Genomic DNA, 21,340 nt, shown 5'->3' on the forward strand with positions numbered 1-21,340 from the left:
ACAGATCTAGTGTGTTTTATCATCACCTACATCTTGTGGTAGCTTTTTATCTCATTATATTAAAAGTTATGTTTTTCTCAATTGCTGATTTACTATTTATCATGAGATTTGTGGTTCTATTCACCACGTGTTGTTGCTTCTTTTTTAAATGCCTTTCAGCCATTGGCTGGATGCAGTTTCACAATGCGCGCTGCCCCTTTAATAGGGGAGCACACACACACTAAGCGTGCTGCCGGGAAGATTGTGCAGCGTGCACAGGATGCTGAAGACAGGAAGCAGGAGACAGGAAGCTCACCGTGCGGCCGAGGCAGTGAGTATGCCGGCGACAATGAATGTCGGAGGCTGAGGAAACACGCAGAGGTGCAGAAATTAGTGTTGCACAGCTCATATTTCCTGATTGTGGTGTCCATTCTGTTTACAGATTTTGGAGAGCACGATGGAAGAACTTAAACATTTCCCTGGACTTCTCTTCAGCTTATCAACCTTCAAAGTAATGGGCAGACTGAAAGAATTAATCAGTCAAAGAAGTAGTATTTAAGAATATTCGCCTACTCCCTCGGTGCTAATGGCCACACATGGACCCAAGTATAACTGACCAAATTTGATTACTTGGGCAGAATTTGCCCACAACAATTCTGTTTCATAGTTTTCTGGGAAATCTCCATTTGTAAAAGTGCTTGGCCAAGAACCTCATCTTCCTCTGCCTATTCCAACTAAAAGGAGGAAAAAAAAAAAGAAAAAAACAGCACCAGGTGACTTCCATATAAACACAAATTTGTTGTTTTTAGTTAATCCATTGCTTGTAAAAAGTTAAAAACATACGAGTCATTAACCTCTCTCTGTCATCGAAAGGGATAATACGTTCAACGGCAGTACCCGAGGCTTCGATGTGGGTTCCGGTGGTGAGCCCGCATCAAAGCCGGGACATGACAGCTTTTTTGAACTGCTGACGTGCCCGCAATAGACACGTGTAGAATCGCGATCCACCAGCGCCTATTAATTAGTTAAGTGCCGCTGTCAAACTCTGACAGCGGCATTTAACGTGCACTTCCGGCGATCGGGCCAGAAATATGCGCACTGCTGACCCCTGTCATGTGATCGGTAGTCATCAGTTCATCGGCATAACAACCAGAGATCTCCTTGAGACCTCTATGGTTGTTGATGCTAGATTGCAATGAGGCCACCCTGTGGATGGCGCTCATAGCAATGCATTAATTCTGCTACATAGAGGCATTCTGAGCATCATCTCTATGTAGCAGAGGTGATCAAGCTATGGCAGCTTCTAGACTCCCATGTAGGCTATTGAAGCATGCCAAAAGTGAAAAGAAAATAGTTTTAAAAATATAAAAAAAATAAAATATAAAGTTTAACCCCTTCACACCCGAGCCTGTTTTTGCCTTCGTGACCGGGCCAATTTTTTCAATTCTGACCAGTGTCACTTTATGAGGTCATAACTCTAGAACGCTTCAACGGATCCTACTGATTCTGACATTGTTTTCTCATGACATATTGTACTTCATGATGGTGTTAAATTTTTTAGATATGAGCTGCGCTTATTTGTTAAAAAAAAAAAATTTTGGCAAAAATTTAGAAAATTTTGCAATTTTCAAACTTTTAATTTTTATGCCCTTAAATCAGAGAGTGATATCACACAAAATAGTTAATAAATAACATTTCCCACATGTCTACTTTACATCTGCACAATTTTGGAAACATAATTTTTTTTTTTTAGGAAGTTATAAGGGTTAAAAGTTGACCAGCGATTTCTCATTTTCACAACAAAATTTGCAACTCCATTTTTTTTAGGGACCACCTCACATTTGAAGTGACTTTGGGGGGTCAATATGACAGAAAATACCCAAAAGTGACACCATTCTAAAAACTGCACCTCTCAATGTACTCAAAACCACATTCAAGAAGTTTATTAACCCTTCAGGTGCTTCACATGAATGAATGGAATATGGAAGGAAAAAATAAACATTTAACTTTTTTTCACAAACATTTTACTTCAAAACCATTTTTTTTATTTTCACAAGTGTAAAAAGAGAAAATGAACCACAAAATTTTTTGTGCAATTTCTCTCGAATACGCAGATACCCGTATGTGGGGCTAAACCACTGTTTGAGCACACGGCAGAGCTCAGAACGGAAGGAGCGCCGTTTGACTTTTTCAATGCAGAATTGGCAGGAATTGAGATCGGATGCCATGTCGCATTTGGAGAGCCCCAGATGTACCTAAACAGTGGAAACCCCCCACAAGTGACCCCATTTTGGAAACTAGACCCCTTAAAGAACTTATCTAGATGTGTTGTGAACACTTTGAACCCCCAAGTGCTTCACAGAAGTTTATAACGTAGAGCCATGAAAATAAAAAATCATTTTTTTTTCCACAAAATGACCTTTTAGCCCCCAATTTTTATTTTCACAAGGGTAACAGGAGAAATTGGACCCCAAAAGTTGTTGTCCAATTTGTCCTGAGTACGCCAATACCCCATATGTGGAAGAAAACTACTGTTTGGGCACACGGTGGGGCTCGGAAGGGAAGTAGTGACGTTCTGGAATGCAGACTTTGATGGAATGGTCTGCGGGTGTCATGTGCGTTTGCAGAGCCCCTGATGTACCTAAACAGTGGAAATCCCCCACAAGTGACCCCATTTTGGAAACTAGACCCCCCAAGGAACTTATCTAGATGTGTGGTGAGCACTTTGAACCCCCAAGTGTTTCAGTAAAGTTTATAATGTAGAGGCGTGAAAATAAAAAAATCATTTTTTTTCCACAAAAATGATCTTTTAGCCCCCAATTTTTATTTTCACAAGGGTAACAGGAGAAATTGGACCCTAAGAGTTGTTGTCCAATTTGTCCTGAGTACGCTGGTACCCCATATGTGGGAGAAAACTACTGTTTGGGCTCACGGTGGGGCTCGGAAGGGAAGTAGTGACGTTCTGAAATGCAGACTTTGATGGAATGGTCTGCGGGCGTCATATTGCATTTATAGAGCCCCTGATGTACCTAAACAGTGGAAACCCCCAATTCTAATTCCAACCCTAACCCCAACACACCCCTAACCCTAATCTCAGCCCTAACCATAACCCTATCCACAAACCTAACACCAACACACCCATAACCTTAATCCCAGCCCTAGCCCTAACCCTAGCCCTAGCCCTAACCCTAGCCCTAACACGTGTACCTGCTTTTTTCTTTTTTTTTCTTTACTTTTTTATTTTTGTGACAAGATCGCTGCGCTGCGATCTGACTCATAGTAACGCCACTTCTCCTCTGATCTCACACTGACAGGTGATCAGAGGAGAAGCAGCGTTACTATGTGACAAGATTGCTGCCTGGCACACAGTAACGTGACTTCTCCTCTGATCTCACAATGACAGATGATCAGAGGTGAAGCAGCGTTACTGTGTGACAAGATCGCTGCCTGGCACAGCTGTGCCAGGCAGCGATCAGCTGTGCCAGGCAGCGATCTAGTCACACAGTAACGCTGCTTCACCTCTGATCATCTGTCAGTGTTAGATCAGAGGAGAAGCCGCGTTACAATGAGTGAGATCGGCGGGAAACAAGCAGCTTTCCCAGCGATCGCTCTCATTGGCTGCGGTGACGCTGACGTCATCAGGACCTGAACCAATCAGGTCTCGATGACGTCGGGGGTCCCAGCATGCATTGTGCACCGGGATCCCTGCGTTGTAAGGTATGTGGGGTCCCAGGGGGAACAAAACCGCCGACAGTAGATAAACGTCGGCGCTGCACAAAGCCCAGCAAGCGCCAACATTTATCTACTGTGGGCGGTCGTGAAGAGGTTAAATCACCCCCCTTTCGCTCCATTCAAAATAAAACAATAAAAAAACTAAGCATACACATATTTGGTATCGTCGCGTTCAGACTCGCCCGATCAATCAATAAAAAAAGGATTAACCCGATTGCTAAACGACGTAACGGGGAAAAAAATCAAAGCGCCAGAATTAAATTTTTTTGGTCGCCGCGACATTGCATTAAAATGCAATAACAGGCGATCAAAAGATTGTATCTGAACAAAAATGATATCCTTACAAACATCAGCTCTGCATGCAAAAAATAAGCCCTTACCCAACCTGAGATCACAAAAAATGGAGACGCTACAGGTCTCGGAAAATGGAGCAATTTTTTTCATTTTTTAGCAAACTTTGGAATTTTTTTCACCACTTAGATAAAAAAATAACATAGACATGTTTGGTGTCTGTGAACTCGTAATGACCAGGAGAATCATAATGGCAGGTCAGTTTTAGCATTTAGTGAACCTAGCAAAAAAGCCAAACAAAAACCAGTGTGAGATTGCACTTTTTTTTGCAATTTCCCAGCACTTGGATTTTTTTTCCCGTTTTCTGTTCCATGACATAGTAAAACCAATGGTATCGTTCAAAAGTCCAACTCATCCCGCAAAAAATAAGCCCTCACATGGCCATATTAATGGAAAAAAATTGAGGCTCTGTAAAGAAGGGGAGCGAAAAACGAAAACGCAAAACAGAAAAAAGCCCTGGTCATAATGGGGTAAAAGATTGTAGCACTATGACTTGTTATCTAAGTCCTGGTCTCAGCAAAAAATAAAAGATCAGAAAAATGTTTCCAAAACATATTCAGTAGCCTGTAGAAAATACAGCAGACTAAAACTGTATGGTGGGTTACTTTATCCCCTGTCCATTATTTATTTATATATTGAAAGTTCTTTGATCCCTGTGGTGACACGATTGTCAGTGGGTGCTATCGTCTGCTAGTGCGGCAGTATTCACAAAGACCGCATGGACAAAGGCTCATCCCATTGAACGCCCGTACTCTTTTCCCAGGGCATGCTACTACTCTGACAACACAGTACAAGGTTTAAAACAGTGTGGCAATACTTTACTGAACCACCAACAGACAAAAACATAGAGAACAGTGCCAGCAAATACACAAGATGTTGCAAATTACAGAGTCTCACCCTTCCAATGACTCGCCGGGATTAGAGTAGCTGCGACTTCGGGGCTCCCAGGGCCGACAACCCCACCAGTGGCACCCGCTTTTGTGGGGCACCCACAGAGACGGTAACAACAAACTTAGGAAGCTCATCAGACTGTAACGGGAGTAAGTGAACAATATTCTGCACTGCCGACAGAATGGAGACATACAACTCAGTATGGTGGTGGTATATTTCAACACGTTTTGAGCATATAACTTCTTCCTCAGGAAATGTTCCGTGGATCTGCTGCAACTGATTTTCTACATTATATGAGTCTTTAACAGATTGAACAGGTGAGTTTAATCTTAGTGCTAAACTAACTTTTTCTTGGATAAGACCCTATTTGCGCTGATTTCTCCTAGTTTCTTGGTAAACTCAGTAAGCTGACAGTCTAGTATAGGTGATGGGAGGGTCTCAACTTGGCTTCTCCCAAAGTCTCCATGTGCCCAGGTGACTGGAGGGTCCCAATCTAGCTTCTCCAAACATCTCCATGGGTTCAGTGATGGCCAATGGAGCATATCTGTAATCTTCCATCTAGGGCTGTGGTTATTTAGGCTGGCATCCTGTCCAATGTCAAATCTGTGTCCCTCTTGATGGAGTCATGGTGTCCTGGCTACTGTTCTGTAGAGTCTCTCCTTGTAGAAGTATATAGATCTCTTTTTATACCCGCATCATCCACAGGTCAGGGGGAAGGAGGAATGAGATTGTTATTGTTTGAGTGTGTTACACCGCTCCGTCATACTCACCTGGCTTCCGCTCCCACGCCGCTGCCGGCCTCCGTTTCCACGCCGCAGCCTCTTCCCATCCAACGGCCGTGGCGCTCACCTGTGACGGGCTCACGGCCGATGCCATCTCTGCATGCAATGCGCATGCGCCATAGGCCGCGGCCATGCCTCCCTCCGGCTTCTTGTGCACTATGTCCTGACTCGGAAGCACCTCCCTAACCAATGGCAGACCAGACAGGAGCATATCAGGCCGCTTCCCCCTGAGGGAGGTGCCTGATTGTTGTGTTTCCTAGCACAATGGCCTCGCTGCATCGTGTGCTCTCTGCTCCTGCATTTCTGTTCTCGTCTGCAGCAGCCTCTTAGTCCTGCTACCCGTGTTCCTTGCTCTCCTACTCCAGTCCTGTCTCCGGTGTTCCTGCCATCCTACTCCAGTCCTGCCTCCGGTGTTCCTGCCATCCTACTCCAGTCCTGCCTCCGGTGTTCCTGTTCCATCCTCCAGTCCTGCCATCCTACTCCAGTCCTGCCTCCGGTGTTCCTGTTCCATCCTGTTCCAGTCCTGCCGTCCTACTCCAGTCCTGCCTCCGGTGTTCCTGTTCCTTCCTGCTCCAGCCCTGCCGTCCTACTCCAGTCCTGCCTCCGGTGTTCCTGTTCCTTCCTGCTCCAGTCCTGCCGTCCTACTCCAGTCCTGCCTCTGGTGTTCCTGTTCCTTCCTGCTCCAGTCCTGCCATCCTACTCCAGTCCTGACTCCGGTGTTCCTGTTCCATCCTACTCCAGTCCTGCCTCCAGTGTTCCTGTTCCATCCTGCTCCAGTCCTGCTGTCCTACTCCAGTCCTGCCTCCAGTGTTCCAGTTCCTTCCTGCTTCTGTCCTTCCGTCCTCCTTCCATCCTTTCTCCTGTGTTCCTACTACTGTCATCCCTCCTCGTTCCAGTCTACTGTCTCACTCCATTCCTGCCTTCTGGTTCCAGCTCTGTCATTCTATACTTCAGTCCCACAGTCCTACTCTGGTCCATCCTGAGCCGCCCCGCTCGATACCGGCTACCGTGGTACTCGAACCCCTGGGCCTGTTCCTAACAGTCCCTGTATAGGGGTCGGTCCCACCTGGCAGCTCGCCCGGGGCCTCTCGGTGCCACGGTCCAGAGGGTCCACTCCTGGAGTTCCGGCTCCAGACCACCCACGCTAACAGTACAATCAGGGCATGGACTCTGTTGGTACTACGGCTGCTATCCAGAAAGAGTTGCTCTTCCTGCGGGAGAATCAGGGACGCATTATGTCGGTCATGAAGTCTATGGACACTCGTGGTCTTCATCATTTCCCATCTGGAGGGAGAGGCCCTGTCTTGGTTGAATCCGCTCAGGGAACATGACGATCCAGTAGTCTCGAGTCTCCCGGTTTTCCTGGATACATTTCCGTAGGGTCATCGATGAGCCAGGTCGGTTAGCCTCTCTCACTGAGTCACTCTTTAACTTACATCAGGGCTCTCTCACGGTCGGACAGTACGCTATTCGCTTTCGCACTATCTCCTCCGAGCTCGGCTGGAATAACGCGGCCTTGGTAGGGGCATTCTGGCGCGGTCTTTCAGGCAGAATAAAAGATGAACTCGCAGGTCGAGATACCCCATCCACCTTAGAGGACCTTATCTCGCTGGCTACCCGCATTGACCTATGCTTCTTGGAGCGCGCTCGGGAATCAGCGAGAGACAGGAGGTCCACCAGGCCAGTTCCCCTTTTCACTCGATCTGTGAGCTCCCGTTCGGCCGGGTCCTCTCCTCCCTCTTCGGCCGAATCCATGCAGATAGACCGCCTCAGGTTGGCCAAGTTGTGTCAGAGAGAGAGACGGGCACAAGGTCTGTGCCTCTATTGCGGTGATTCCTCACACTATATCCGCACCTGTTCTAAGAGACAGGGAAACGACTCCACCTAGGTCAGGTAAGAGAGGCCTCCTTAGGTGATGATGATCCCTCTCAACCCCTTACGATTTCTGTGCTTTTGGTTTCAGGGGAGAGACGTGGGTCCGAGGTGGCCTACGTGGATTTGGGCTCGGCAGGTAACTTCATTCGGCCTGAAGAGGTGGACAAATACCAAATTCCTGTAGTCACTCTGTCTAACCCTATTCAGATTGCCACTGTGGATGGCAAACCGCTACAGGTGACCGTCACCTTGGTCACTGAAGAAGTGGAGTTGCAAGTCGGAGCTTTACATCAAGAGAAGATAGCCTTTTACGTTTTACCTAAGCTCTTTCACTCCATTCTACTCGGTCTCTCATGGTTAAGGACTCATCAGCCTGTTCTCAACAGGTCTTCTGGGGAGATACTCCGCTGGGGTCACCCATGCCAAGCTCGCTGTCTGATTCCTGTCTGCCTGGTGGCCGCTCCTCGGTCACCTCCAGACCTTCCGGGTCTTCCTCCTGCCTACAGCTCCTACGCCGATGTGTTTGATAAGAAGGAAGTGGAGGTCCTTCCTCCACACCGGCCTTTTGACTGCCCAATCGAACTTGTTCCCGATTCAACCCCTCCAAGGTGCAGAATTTACCCTCTGTCTCCCGCAGAGACCACCGCCATGTCTGAGTACGTCCGAGAGACCCTCGCCAAAGGCTTTATTCGGAAATCCTCTTTCTCCCGCGGGAGCCGGGTTCTTCTTCGTCAAAAAGAAGGACGGAACTCTACGGCCGTGCATTGACTATAGGGGCTTGAATGAAATTACCATCAAGAACAGGTACCCTCTTCCACTCATTCCGGAGCTGTTTGACCGTCTCAGAGGGGTTCGGGTCTTCTCCAAGCTGGACCTCAGAGGAGCCTATAATCTGGTCCATATCCGTGCAGGTGACGAGTGGAAGACCGCTTTCAACACTCGAGACGGCCATTACGAGTACCTGGTCATGCCCTTTGGCCTCTGCAATGCTCCTGCGGTGTTTCAAGAGTTCGTCAATGAGATGTTCCGGGATCTCTTGTACTCCTATGTGGATGTGTACTTAGACGACATCCTCGTCTTCTCGCCGGACCTCTCGTCCCACAGAAAGAGTGTCTGCCTGGTGCTTCAGCATCTTCTGGAGAACCGCCTGTATGCGAAGATCGAGAAATGTCTCTTCGAACAGACCTCTCTGCCGTTTCTGGGATACATTATCTCCGACACTGGTCTAAGGATGGATCCCGAGAAGTTGTCTGCCATCCCCAAATGGCCTCGCCCCGTCGGAATAAAGGCGATACGATTCCTCGGATTCGCCAATTATTACCGGCAATTTGTCTCCCACTTCTCCGCGATAACAAGACCCATTTCTGCGCTCACCCGTAAAGGGTCTACTCCCAAAGATTGGTCTCCTGAGGCAGAAGAGGCCTTTCTGACCCTAAAACGGGCTTTCTCCATGGCTCCAGTCCTGCATCGCCCTGAGAGCAATCGATCTTTTGTACTCGAGGTGGACGCTTCCTCGACGGGTGCCGGGGCAGTACTGTCCCAGAGAACCGCCTACGGTCGCCTGCACCCTTGTGGCTTCTTCTCGAAGGCCTTTTCTCCATCCGAGTGTAACTACTTGATCGGCGACCGGGAACTTCTGGCCATCAAGTTGGCCTTGGAGGAATGGCATCACCTCCTGGAAGGAGCTGTCCATCCCTTTGTCATCTTCTCAGACCACAAGAATCTGGCCTATCTCCAGTCTGCCCAGAGACTCAACCTTCGCCCGGCCAGATGGTCCTAATTTTTCACCTGATTTTACTTTGAACTCCGTTTCCGTCCTGGAAACAAGAATACCAAAGCCGACGCCCTGTCCAGGGTCCTCCAGCCACATGAAACCACGGAGGAACCTTCACATATCATTGATCCCATTAGGATAGGATCATCACAGTGGCTCCAGTGAACTGGCTTACCCCTCCTCCAGGCAAGACGCTTGTGTCTAAGAATCTCAAGTGAAAGGTCCTTCTATGGGGGCACTCCTCCAAACTGGCCGGCCATGCCGGAACTAAGAAGACCCTTGACCTTATCACTCGTCACTACTGGTGGCCCACGCTTCGCCAAGATGTACTCGACTTTGTGGCTTCTTGTCCATCCTGTGCTAAAAAAAGTGCCACTAAGACCTCCGTCCGGCTTGTTGCTTCCGTTGCCCATCCCTGCGGTTCCTTGGGAGTACATTGCCATGGATTTAATCACCGACCTACCCAGCTCTTCAGGCTGCAGTTATCTTGGTGGTGGTGGATCGTTTTTCCAAGATGCCCACTTCGTCCCTCTGCCCGATCTTCCCTTGGCGCCGGGAGCTGGCCAAAGTTTTCATTCATCAAGTCTTCAGACTTCACGGACTACCTCAACGCATTGTCTCCGACCGAAGGGTTCAATTTACCTCAAAGTTCTGGTGATCAGTTTGTAAGGACATGAATGTTTCACTCGATTTCTCCTCGGCCTACCATCCACAGTCCAACGGACAGGTAGCGTACCAACCAGATGCTTACGGGGTACCTACGACACTTCTCCAACGCCCACCAGAACGATTGGGTCAATTTACTCCCCTGGGCAGAGTTCGCTTATAACAACCATGCTGGTGAGTCCTCAGCCAAGTCTCCGTTTTTCATTGTTTTTGGCAGACACCCTGGTGTTCCCCTTCCAATAACCCCTGCCTCCGAGGTACCAGCGGCCAACGCCTTGTCCTCTGAATTTTCCAAGATTTGGGCCGAAACCAACACGTCACTCAAGAAGTCCGCTGATCGGATGAAGAATTATACCGACAAAAGGAGATTGGATCCTCCACCGTATCATGTTGGGGACAAGGTCTGGTTCTCCGCCAAATTCATCTGATTGAAACTGCCCTCCTACAAATTAGGACCACGCTACATCGGTCCGTTTGAAATTCTTGGATGTATCAACGAAGTCGCCTACAAATTGAGGTTGCCTGCTTCGCTCCGGGTCCCGAACACCTTCCACGTCTCTCTCCTGAAGCCTGTGATGCGGAATCGCTTCCATTCCTTGCCTGATCCTGGTCCTCAGCCAGTGGGTGCCGATGATGTTTTTGAAGTGCAGGACATTGCAATGAAGAGAGTTAGAGGTAGGACTTTCTTTTTTGTTGATTGGAAGGGCCCTGGTCCTGAGGAGAGATCCTGGGAGCCTCGGAAGAATATCAATGCTCCCCGTATCCTCAAGAGATTTCTTGATACTCTCCGGGGAGGGCGGCTTAGGGGGGGTACTGTTACACCGCTCCGTCATACTCACCTGGCCTCCGTTCCCACGCCGCAGCCTCTCCCCATCCGACGGCCGTGGCGCTCACCTGTGAAGGGCTCGCGGCCGATGCCATCCCTGCATGCAATGAGCATGCGCCATAGGCCGCGGCTGCGTCTCCCTCCGGCTTCTTGTGCTCCGGCTATGCCCTGACCAGGAAGCACCTCCCTAACCAATGGCAGACCAGACAGGAGCATATCAGGCTGCTTCCCCCTGAGGGAGGTGCCTGATTGTTGTGTTTGCTAGCACACTGGCCTCGCTGCATTGTGTACTCTCTGCTCCTGCAGTTCCGTTCTCGTCTGCTCTCCGCAGCAGCCTCTCAGTCCTGCTACCCGTGTTCCTTACTCCAGTCCTGTCTCCGGTGTTCCTGCCTTCCTACTCCAGTCCTGCCTCCGGTGTTCCTGCCATCCTACTCCAGTCCTGCCTCCGGTGTTCCTGTTCCATCCTACTCCAGTCCTGCCATCCTACTCCAGTCCTGCCTCCGGTGTTCCTGTTCCATCCTGCTCCAGTCCTGTCGTCCTACTCCAGCCCTGCCTCCGGTGTTCCTGTTCCTTCCTGCTCCAGTCCTGCCGTCCTACTCCAGTCCTGCCTCCGGTGTTCCTGTTCCATCCTACTCCAGTCCTGCCTCCAGTGTTCCTGTTCCATCCTGCTCCAGTCCTGCCGTCCTACTCCAGTCCTGCTTCCGCTGTTCCAGTTACTTCCAGCTTCTGTCCTTCCGTCCTGCTTTCATCCTTTCTCCTGTGTTCCTACTACTGTCATCCCTCCTCGTTCCAGTCTACTGTCTCACTCCATTCCTGCCTCCTGGTTCCAGCTCTGTCATTCTATACTTCAGTCCCACAGTCCTACTCCGGTCCGTCCTGAGCCGCCCCTCTCGGTACCGGCTACCGTGGTACTCGAACCTCTGGGCCTGCTCCTAATGGTCCCTGTATAGGGGTCGGTCCCACCTGGCAGCTTGCCCGGGGCCCCTCGGTGCCACGATCCAGAGGGTCCACTCCTGGAGTTCCGGCTCCAGACCACCCACGCTAACAGAGTATTTTATCAATCTGCATCATTTGGCCTTCACTGTTTTGCAGTCACTCTACATTGACTTATAAAACGGGTAATCAACATATTAGAAACAAAGATTGTTCAATGACCCTCCATCTCTGTCCTTCAAGAATAGCAGTACAATAAACTGTAGGAGCTGATATCAGAGGTGTCATGATCCATTTTTGGATCTGTGTCAGTTTGGGCTGCTCTGACATAAACTTTTTTCTTTTCAGGCCATCGGGGGTTAATATCAGTTTTTGCCCCCGGTGGCCACTGGTGTTACTGCATGTTTAGTTAGTCTGCTGGTGACCACTCCCACCTTCCTATATAAAGTCACCTGGTACAACAGCTAGCTGTTGGTAGTACAGGTCATTTGCAAACCAACCTTTCTGAAGAGAGGAGCTATCTGGAGCCATGCTGTGGCAGCTTATCTGGAGCTGTGGTGTTTCTGCTGGAGGCAGTGTTCGGGTGCCTTACTGTGCTGTCCAGTGCATGGCAGCAGATGAAGCGAAGTGTCGTTTGCTTTTTCCCTGTCTGTTTTCTTTCCTTGGTGTTTTATTACTGCAGCGGCGGGACCAGTGTCCGCACTTACCAATTCCCTAGTGAGGGTAGGTGCAGGGTGAGTGAGGGCAAAAGGTAACCTGGACGGCGACGGTTTGAAAGAAGCCGTATAGGGACGTCATGATAGTCCAGGGCACAGCCCCAAGAGAGTGCAGGAGGTGTCCATTTCCCCGTTCCCTATTGCAGGGCTCACCATTGTAATTGTGTCCCAGGTGTCGCCTTGTCTGTCTTGGTTATTTTTGTGACCGACCGTTCATCTTGTCGTGTCTCGCAGGGCCAGTCACTTTGTGACATTATTACCAGCCGTCCCATTTTTTCTGGTGAGCCATGGCCCAAATGCAGGCCTTTGCCCAACTGCTTCAGTTTCTCACTGATGAGCTTAAGGTGCTGTGGGGTGAGGTGGTGCAGCAGCTGCAGCACTACGGGGGTTCTGGGCCTCGGCTCAGGTTCAGACTCAACCAGAACCCAAGATATTTCTCCCTGACAGGTTTTCTGGAGGGAGAGAAAAATTTCTAGTGTTTCAGGAGGCCTGTAAATTATATTTCTGGCTCCGCCCCCGTTAAACAGGAAGTGAGGAACAGCGTGTGGGGATTATTATCTCCCTTCTTAAGGGTGATCCCCAATCCTGGGCCTTCTCCCTGCCGACCAATTCACCATCGTTACGGTCGGTGGACGGGTTTTTTGCGGCTCTGGCACTGGTGTATGGAGATCCTGATGCGTCTCCCTGGCAGAATCCTGACTCTGTAAAATCAAGCAGGGGGGCCGGCTGGCTGAGGAGTGTTGCTCAGAGTTCAGGAGGTGGGCCACCGACAAACAGTGGAATGACCCTTTTCTTAGGAGTCATTTTGTGCAGGGTCTGTCCCCTAAGTTGCAGGATACTCTGGTTCAGTATGCCGCCCCCCAGGTCATTGGAGGCTGCCATGTCCCTTGCCATCCGGGTGGATAGACGCCTCAGGAAGAGACATACACCAAATGTGCCCCCTGTAGTCCTTGTTAGGGAGGAGGGCACACCAGAGCTGATGGATGAACCCATGCAAGTGGGAGGAGCTAGTTCCCAAACGGTGTAGCCTGCGGTTCGTCATGGTGTGGGGGCATGTTGTCACTGGTGTGGGGGCAGACTGGTCATTTTATCGTGATCTGCCCAGCTCGCACCAAAACATCTGTACCACCCAAGAAGCCGCGTCCCCCTGGTCGTTCGAAGGGAGACGACCAGGGAGTGTATATTTCCTCCATTTTGTCCCCTCAGTGCATCTTGTTAATAGAGGTGGTGGTTGGCGGGGTAACTGAGGGCATATCGGTGATTGTGGACAGCGGAGCAGGAGTCAATTTGGTGGATGCCCACTTTGTCCAGACCCATGGCCTGAGGTGTAGGACGCTAGCTAATCCCCTAAGCGTCCAGGCCATTGACCCTGTCCCACTGAGCCAGGGGAGGTTGACCCAAGTCGTGGATAACATACATCTGCGTATAGGGACTCATCATGAAGAGTCCCTGTCATGCTACGTCTTGGGGGGAATGATATCACCTATCATTTTAGGCTTCCCTTGGTTGAAAAGACATAACCCGGTAATAGATTGGCGGTCTAGGGAAGTAGTTAGCTGGGGTCAGTCATGTGAGGGCTGCTGCCAGGGGACTACTGTCTCTGTCGTCATTCTACAGCCGCCACCTTCTTCTCCAGTGGGGGCAGCAGAGGTGCTGCCAGAGAGTAGGGGCAAGTCTCAACCCTCGCCATTAGCCAACCCTGAGAGGGGGAGTCCTTGTAGGAGGAGGGGTCAGTGGAGGGTGGTGGTTCCCTCTGAGTATGGTGGGAGTGTGGTGACACAGGGGAGTGTGGCTCCCCTGTGTCACCACGAGTGTGGTGACGCAGGGGAACGCCTCTGTTGTCAATTCCTGGAAAAGTTCACCGTCTTGTGGCAAATGTGGGTGTGGCAATAAACTTTCAGGTCCAGACCTGTGTGTGAACGAGTATGTATAGGTGTCCACCAAAAATATACGGTGGAAGTGTGCTGCAGGGGTCTGGAGTTCTCGAGTGATTGGGCCGTATCGGGTGTCGGCCATTCTCGGCCGGGGGACTTACCAGCTGGTTACCCCCAGTAATGCCCATACACAACTCATTCCCTAGGTCGGCACTCTGGAGATTTGTGGTTCCTCCAGAGCATACGTTGCCACCTCCATCAGTCCACATTTGCCATGAACCTGAGAGTCAGGTGGTTGCTGAGGTGACCTCTGGTGGATCTAGGCGTCCTCACTGTAGGTGGTTTTCTGGTGAGGTGTGGTGTTGAGGGTCCAGAGGCCCCTCATTGCTAGGGGGGTACTGTCACGATCCATTTTTGGATCTGTGTCAGTTTGGGCTAAGGTATCCTGGTCGGGGACGGTTTGAAAGAAGCCGTATAGGGACGTCAGGATAGTCCAGGGCACAGCCTCAGGAGAGTGCAGGAGGTGTCCCTTTCCCCGTTCCCTATTGCAGGACCCACCTTTGTAATTGTGTCCCTGGTGTCCCCTTGTCTGTCTTGGTTGTTTTAGTGACCGACCGATCGTGAAGAGGTGAACAGAAGCAATTGAAAAATTCACAAATATCAATTCAAGAGTAAACGTTCAGCCTCATGAATAATAGTCAATGTCTCCTAGTCTACTGAAAATATACGTCTGGCATAAATAAGATTAAAAGTTCTGTCGTCACAAACCCTTGCAGGTTTGTGACGACACAGCTAGCATGAGTCTAACTACTGTTTACGAGTTTGTGACGACTTTACATACTGTAGCTAGCACGAGTGTAACTACTGTGATAACAGCTCACCACAAGTTCACCAGTCCGCTACATTAGTTGCTACTGTCCATTCAATAATTTATTTACTTACTGAAGGGTATTTGTTTTTAATTTTTTTTTTTAGTTTTGCCTGTTTAGTGGCCAGTGTGAACGTTCGTTTACACACTGCATGCCCACCAACTTATATTACATTCCACTACTTTAGGTTTTTTGTTTCACTTCTTTTTGTACCAGATGCAAATAAAGGTGTAGCCTGCCTTTTCTTTGAGCTGAACATTACATTCATGTAGAAAAACTTTAACAATGAAGGATAATATAACACTCAAAGAAGAAATTGGAAATTTTGGAAAAGTCATTATCTATATATATATAAAATTGAATGTATGTGTATACCACCAACCAATCAAAAAGCCTCTTTCATTTCACCAGAGCTGTTTAAAAGAAGCTGAGTTGTGATTGGTTGCTATCACACTCCACAACACCTGAGCAGACAGTGACTGGGTGGGAGAAATCTATCATCCCCAGGAACATAAGCTCCCAGCCATTGTCTGCCCCCCAGAAAGGAGCAGAAAGCACATGACAGAAATGAATCACCCCTCCCTGCCCATATACCCAATACACATCCTCCATCCCATAGGCACATCTTCCCTCTTAAAGGGATCTCTGGTATGGAAGTTAGGGCAAATCCCTCAGCGCTCTGATTCTGACCCCAGGCTTCTATTAAAGGGATCATTGGTATGGAAGTCAGGGCAAATCCATCCAGCGCTTTGGTTTTGACCCCAGGCCTCTCTTAAACGGATCCCCGGTATGGAAGTTAGGACCGTTCCACTCAGCGCTGTGGTTCTGACTCCAGGATCTCTTAAAGGGATCCCCGGTATGGAAGCTAGGACAGTTCCACTCAGTGTTGTGGTTCTGACCCTAAGGGTCCCTTAAAGGGATCCCTGGTACGGAAGTGAGGGCAAATCCACTCTGCGCTTTGGTACTGACCCCAGAGCTCTCTTAAAGGGATCTCTGGTATGGAAGTCAGGGCAAATCCTTCAGAGCTCTGATTCTGACCCCAGGCTTCTATTAAAGGGATAATTGGTATGGAAGTCAGGGCAAATCCATCCAGCACTTTGGTTCTGACCCCAGGCCTCTCCTAAAGGGATCCCCGGTATAGAAGTTAGGGCAATTCCACTCACCGTTCTAGTTCTGACCTTGGTCTCTCTGAAAGAAATCCCCGGTATGGAAGTCAGGGCAATTGCCTTCAAATGCTCTGGTACTGACCCCAGGCTCTCTTAAAGACATCTCCTGTATGGCAGTCAGGGGAAATCCACTCAGAGTTCTGGTTCTGACCCCAGGATTCCATTAAAGGAAGGGATCATTGGTATGCAAATCAGGGCAAATCCACTCAGTGCTCTGGTTCTGATCCCAGGCTCTCTTAAATGGATCCCCGGTATGGAAGTCAGGGCAATTGCCTTCAAATGCTCTGGTTCTGACCCCAGGCTCTCTTAAAGAGATCTCCTGTATGCCAGTTAGGGCAAATCCCTCAGCACTCTGATTCTGACCCCAGGATTCTATTAAAGGAAGGGAACATTGGTATGGAAGTGAGAGCAAATCCACTCTGTGCTCTGATTCTGACCCAAGGCCCCTCTTAAAGGGATAACCGGTATGGAAGTCAGGGAAAATCCACTCAGCGTTCTGGTTCTGACCCCAGGTTCTCTTAAAGAGATCTCCTGTATGGAAGTTAGGGCAAATCCCTCAGCGCTCTGATTCTGACCCCAGGATTCTATTAAAGGAAGGGATCATTGGTATGCAAGTCAGGGCAAATCCACTCAGCGCTCTGGTTCTGACGCCAAGCCTCTCTTAAAGGGATCACCGGTATAGAAGTTAGGACCGTTCCACTCAGCGCTTTGGTTCTGACCCCAGGCTGACGGCAAGATGTGGGATATTAGGGGTAGTAGTCCGGTGGCTCTGGCTGACGGAATGATGTGGAATATTAGTGGTAGTAGTCCAGTGGCTCTGGCTGACTGGACGATGTGGGATATTAGGGGTAGTAGTCCGGTAGCTCTGGCTGACGGGATGATGTGGGATATTATAGTGAATGCGGCTATGCTGAGTGGGCGGGCTATACACTCAGCTTTATATATATATAGATATAATCATTACAATTTGTTATAACTAACAGTAGTTAGTTACTATGCCCGGGCAACGCCAGGCTCTTCAGCTAGTCCCACTATAAAAAACAAAATAGGGAAATATATGGGTAAAAAAATGTTTTTTTTTCCATTATCCCCAAAAGCAAAAAATCCAGTGGTAGCAGAAGTGCTTAAATTAATTTAAACTTGCCTGTAAAAAAGAAACTACTTTTTTTTATTCCTAAAACACATATAAAGTAAAATATTCCTTAGTGCACCTGTAAAAACACTATAAAACAAATGTATGCCAATTACCTTAACTGTTGGATAAGATCTTCACCTTCTTTAATTATATTCACTGTAAACTGCAGAGTTTTTTGTTGCTGCTGTCCAAATCGCTTTATTAAGTCCTGAACAGCTTCAACTGACTCGGCATAGACATCATCCAGAAGTTCCTTTTGCAAGTCCTCCATCCAGGTCCACAACTAGTATGCATAAATATAAAATATAATTTTCCTCTAAATTAAGCACTTAACAAAAGCATTGCTCAAAGATTTTTAATAATTACGGTATATTACATTAATGGCAAAAAAGAATATAACCTTTTGCACACATGGGTACATACGTACAGTTGTGCTCAAAAGTTTATAGACCCCGGCACAATTTTTGCTTTCTTGGCCTTTTTTCAGAGAATATGAATGATAACATCAAATGATAACTTTTTCTCAACTCATGGTTAGTGGCTGGGTGAAGCCATTTATTGTCAAAGTACTGTGTTTTCTCTTTTTAAATCACAATGACAACCCCAAAACATCCAAATGACCCTGATCAAAAGTTTACATACCCTGGAGATTTTGGCGTGATAACATGTACAGAAGTTGACACAAATGGGTATGAATAGCTACCTGAAGGTAACATCCTCACCTGTGACCTGTTTGCTTGATATCAGTGTGTGTGCATAAAAGCTGAGTGAGTTTCTGGGATCCAGACTGACTCTTGCATCTTTTATCCAGCCACTGACATTTCTGGATTGTGAGTCTTGGGGAAAGCAAAAGAATTGTCAATAGATCTACGGGAAAAGGTAGTTGAACTGTATAAAACAGGAAAGGGGTACAAAAAAATATCAAGGCAATGGATACTGCCAGTTAGCAGCGTTCAATCTGTGATTAACAAATATAAAATCAGGGGCTTTGTAAAAACAAAAAAAAAACGGTCAGGTAGACCAACAAGAATTTTGTCCACAACTGCCAGGAAAATTGTTTGGAATGCAAAGAAACACCCACAAATAAAGTCAGCTAAAATACTGGATTCTCTGAAAACTAGTGGTGTGGCTGTTTTAAGATGCACAATAAGGAGGCACTTGAAGAAAAATGAACTGCATGTTCAAGTCGCCAGAAGAAAGTCATTACTGTGAAAATGCCACAAAGTATCTTGCCTGCAATAGGCAAAACAAGCTTCAAAACTTCCGGAACAAGGTAATTTGGAGTGATGAGACCAAAATTGAACTTTTTGGCCAAAACTATAAACATTACATTTGGAGAGAGGTCAACAAGGCCTATGAGGAAAGGAACAAAATTCCTACAGTAAAGCACGGAGGTGAATCGCTGATGTTTTAGGGATGTGTGAACTACGAAGACACAGGAAACTTGGGCAAAGTTGAAGGAAAGATGAATGCAACACATTATCAGCAAATACTGGAGGCAAATTTGCAATTGTTAACACGGAAGCTAAGCTGCTCATGGGACGTACTTGGACGTTCCAACATGACAACGATCCAAAACACAAGGCTAAGTCAACCTATTATAACTTTATATACTCCGTGCAATGGAGGTCGGTGACGTGGATCAGAAAAGAGGCCTGAGCTCATAGGTTTTCAGTACCGTAGTATTTATCAGAATCAAGCAGGTTTACAGATAAGACACAGCAGGGTAAAAGCAGATGAAGATAATAATGCAGTGAGCAAACGTACAGACCACGGAGACAAATGAAGTCCAAGTTGCCAGATCCGGAGACCTGGAGAGCAGGCCAGGCCAGCTAGCAGGAAACAGTCCTTGAAGTGGAGGTGGGTGCATAGCTGATCCGAAGAAACAAGTCTTTACAATGAGACCAAGATTCACAGGCAAGCGGGGTATCCCAAGGTAACGAAGAGACGAGCTAGCTAGCAGTCCTTCCAGCTTGATAACAAGTCCAAGAACAAGTAGTTTGGAGAATCGAAGGCTTAGGGGTGATCTTATTACAATGTATAAATATATGCGGGGACAGTACAAAGGCCTTTCTAATGATCTTTTTACTCTTAGACCTGTGACAGGGACAAGGGGGCATCCTCTACGTCTGGAGGAAAGAAGGTTTAAGCATACTCACAGACGCGGATTCTTTACTGTAAGAGCAGTGAGACTATGGAACTCTCTGCCATATGATGTTGTAATGAGTGATTCCCTACTAAAATTTAAGAAGGGACTGGATGCCTTTCTTGAAAAGTATAATATTACAGGGTATATACACTAGTTTCCTTAGTGTTGCGTTGATCCAGGGAGCTAGTCTGATTGCCGTATGTGGAGTCGGGAAGGAATTTTTTTCCCCAATGTGAAGCTTACTGTTTGCCACATGGGTTTTTTTTGCCTTCCTCTGGATCAACATGTTAGGGCAAGTTAGGATAGGATATGGGTTGAACTAGATGGACTTAAAGTCTCCCTTCAACCTTAATAACTATGTTACTATGTTACTAAGTATACTCAAGCAATGAGTAATCATACAGAGCATCCTTATATACAGAGCAGACAGGAACAAGAGAGATCAACACAGGAAATAAGATGGCCCCCGAGGAGGCTCGTGACTCCATCTTGGATGAGGGCAAAAATGAACTAAACTAAGGGCAAAGCAGAAACTGAGCGACAGACATAAGGCAAGGATTTCAGAGAAACGGATATGCAGGCCAAGTCCTTACACAACCTGTCACTGGCTACAGCAGAACAAAGTGAAAGTTCTGGAAAGGCCATCTCAGTCTCCTGACCACAATATTATTGAGCCACTCTGGGAAGATCTCAAGCGAGCAGTTCTTGCTAGACAGCCCAGGAATTTACAGGAACTGGAGGTTTTTTGGAAAGAAGAGTGGGCAGCTTTACCATGTGAGAAAATAAAGAACATCATCCACATCTACCACAAAAGACTTCAAGCTGTCATTGATGTGAAGGGGGCAATATACGGTATTAAGAAATGGGGTATGTAAACTTTTTATCAGGGTTATTTGGATGTTTTGGGTTGCCACTATGATTTAAAAAGAGAAAACACAGTAGTTTTACAATAAATGGCTTGACCCAACCACTAACCATGAGTGGAGAAAAAGTTTTGATGTTATAAGTAGAAAAAAGGCCAAGAAAGCAAAAATTCTGCCGGGGTATGTAAACTTTTGTGCACAACTGTACATATCTGTAGGTTCTGGACAAGGAGGAATAACATTGTGATAATACATGATGCTTTATACCACAGATTTTTGTGAAAATCTAAGAGGCACATAAACAAAACACATGGTTTTTGTTTATGGCGATATATTTAGAATCATTGTGAAACAGATCACAGATACATTAGTGCATGCAGATTCCAAAGGTTTTACATTACTGTCATGTTGACACAAAAGAAAAATGTAGGTTCCAGCCATATACGGCATGTCATCATGTCTCCAATGCTATAGACCAGACCTGGGCAAAGTGTGGCCGGCAGACCGAGACAGTCATGGGTCTGGAAACCAGAGGTCCACGGGCCGCCCTGTGCCTGCTGTCTCCATCTGAGCTGACTTCTTTGGCCTCCGGCCACTTCCTCCACCAATGATCGTGTGAAATAGCTGACGTAATTATGCCATTTCATTGCGTTATCTGTGTACTGTGGAAAGTGAGCACACCGGAGATGCCAAGACAGGAGCAGAGGCAGAGCGCCAGGGAACGGGACCGAGGTGAGTATGTAGTGCTCTTTTTTTTCA

At 47.6% G+C, this 21,340-nt stretch overlaps 1 protein-coding gene across 1 annotated transcript in view; it reads right to left on the minus strand.

The window, feature by feature from the left end:
- Nucleotides 1-21,340, minus strand: part of TRIO (trio Rho guanine nucleotide exchange factor) — a 2,342,529-nt gene that overhangs the window by 1,701,476 nt on the left and 619,713 nt on the right. Inside the window, 1 exon segment of the mRNA XM_073555735.1 lies at nucleotides 17,683-17,852. Coding sequence (XP_073411836.1) covers nucleotides 17,683-17,852 — 170 coding nt within the window.

This window comes from Dendrobates tinctorius, unplaced genomic scaffold, assembly GCF_039654945.1.
Source record: "Dendrobates tinctorius isolate UK_male_01 unplaced genomic scaffold, ASM3965494v1 ptg000229l, whole genome shotgun sequence".
Taxonomy (NCBI): Eukaryota; Metazoa; Chordata; class Amphibia; order Anura; family Dendrobatidae; genus Dendrobates; species Dendrobates tinctorius.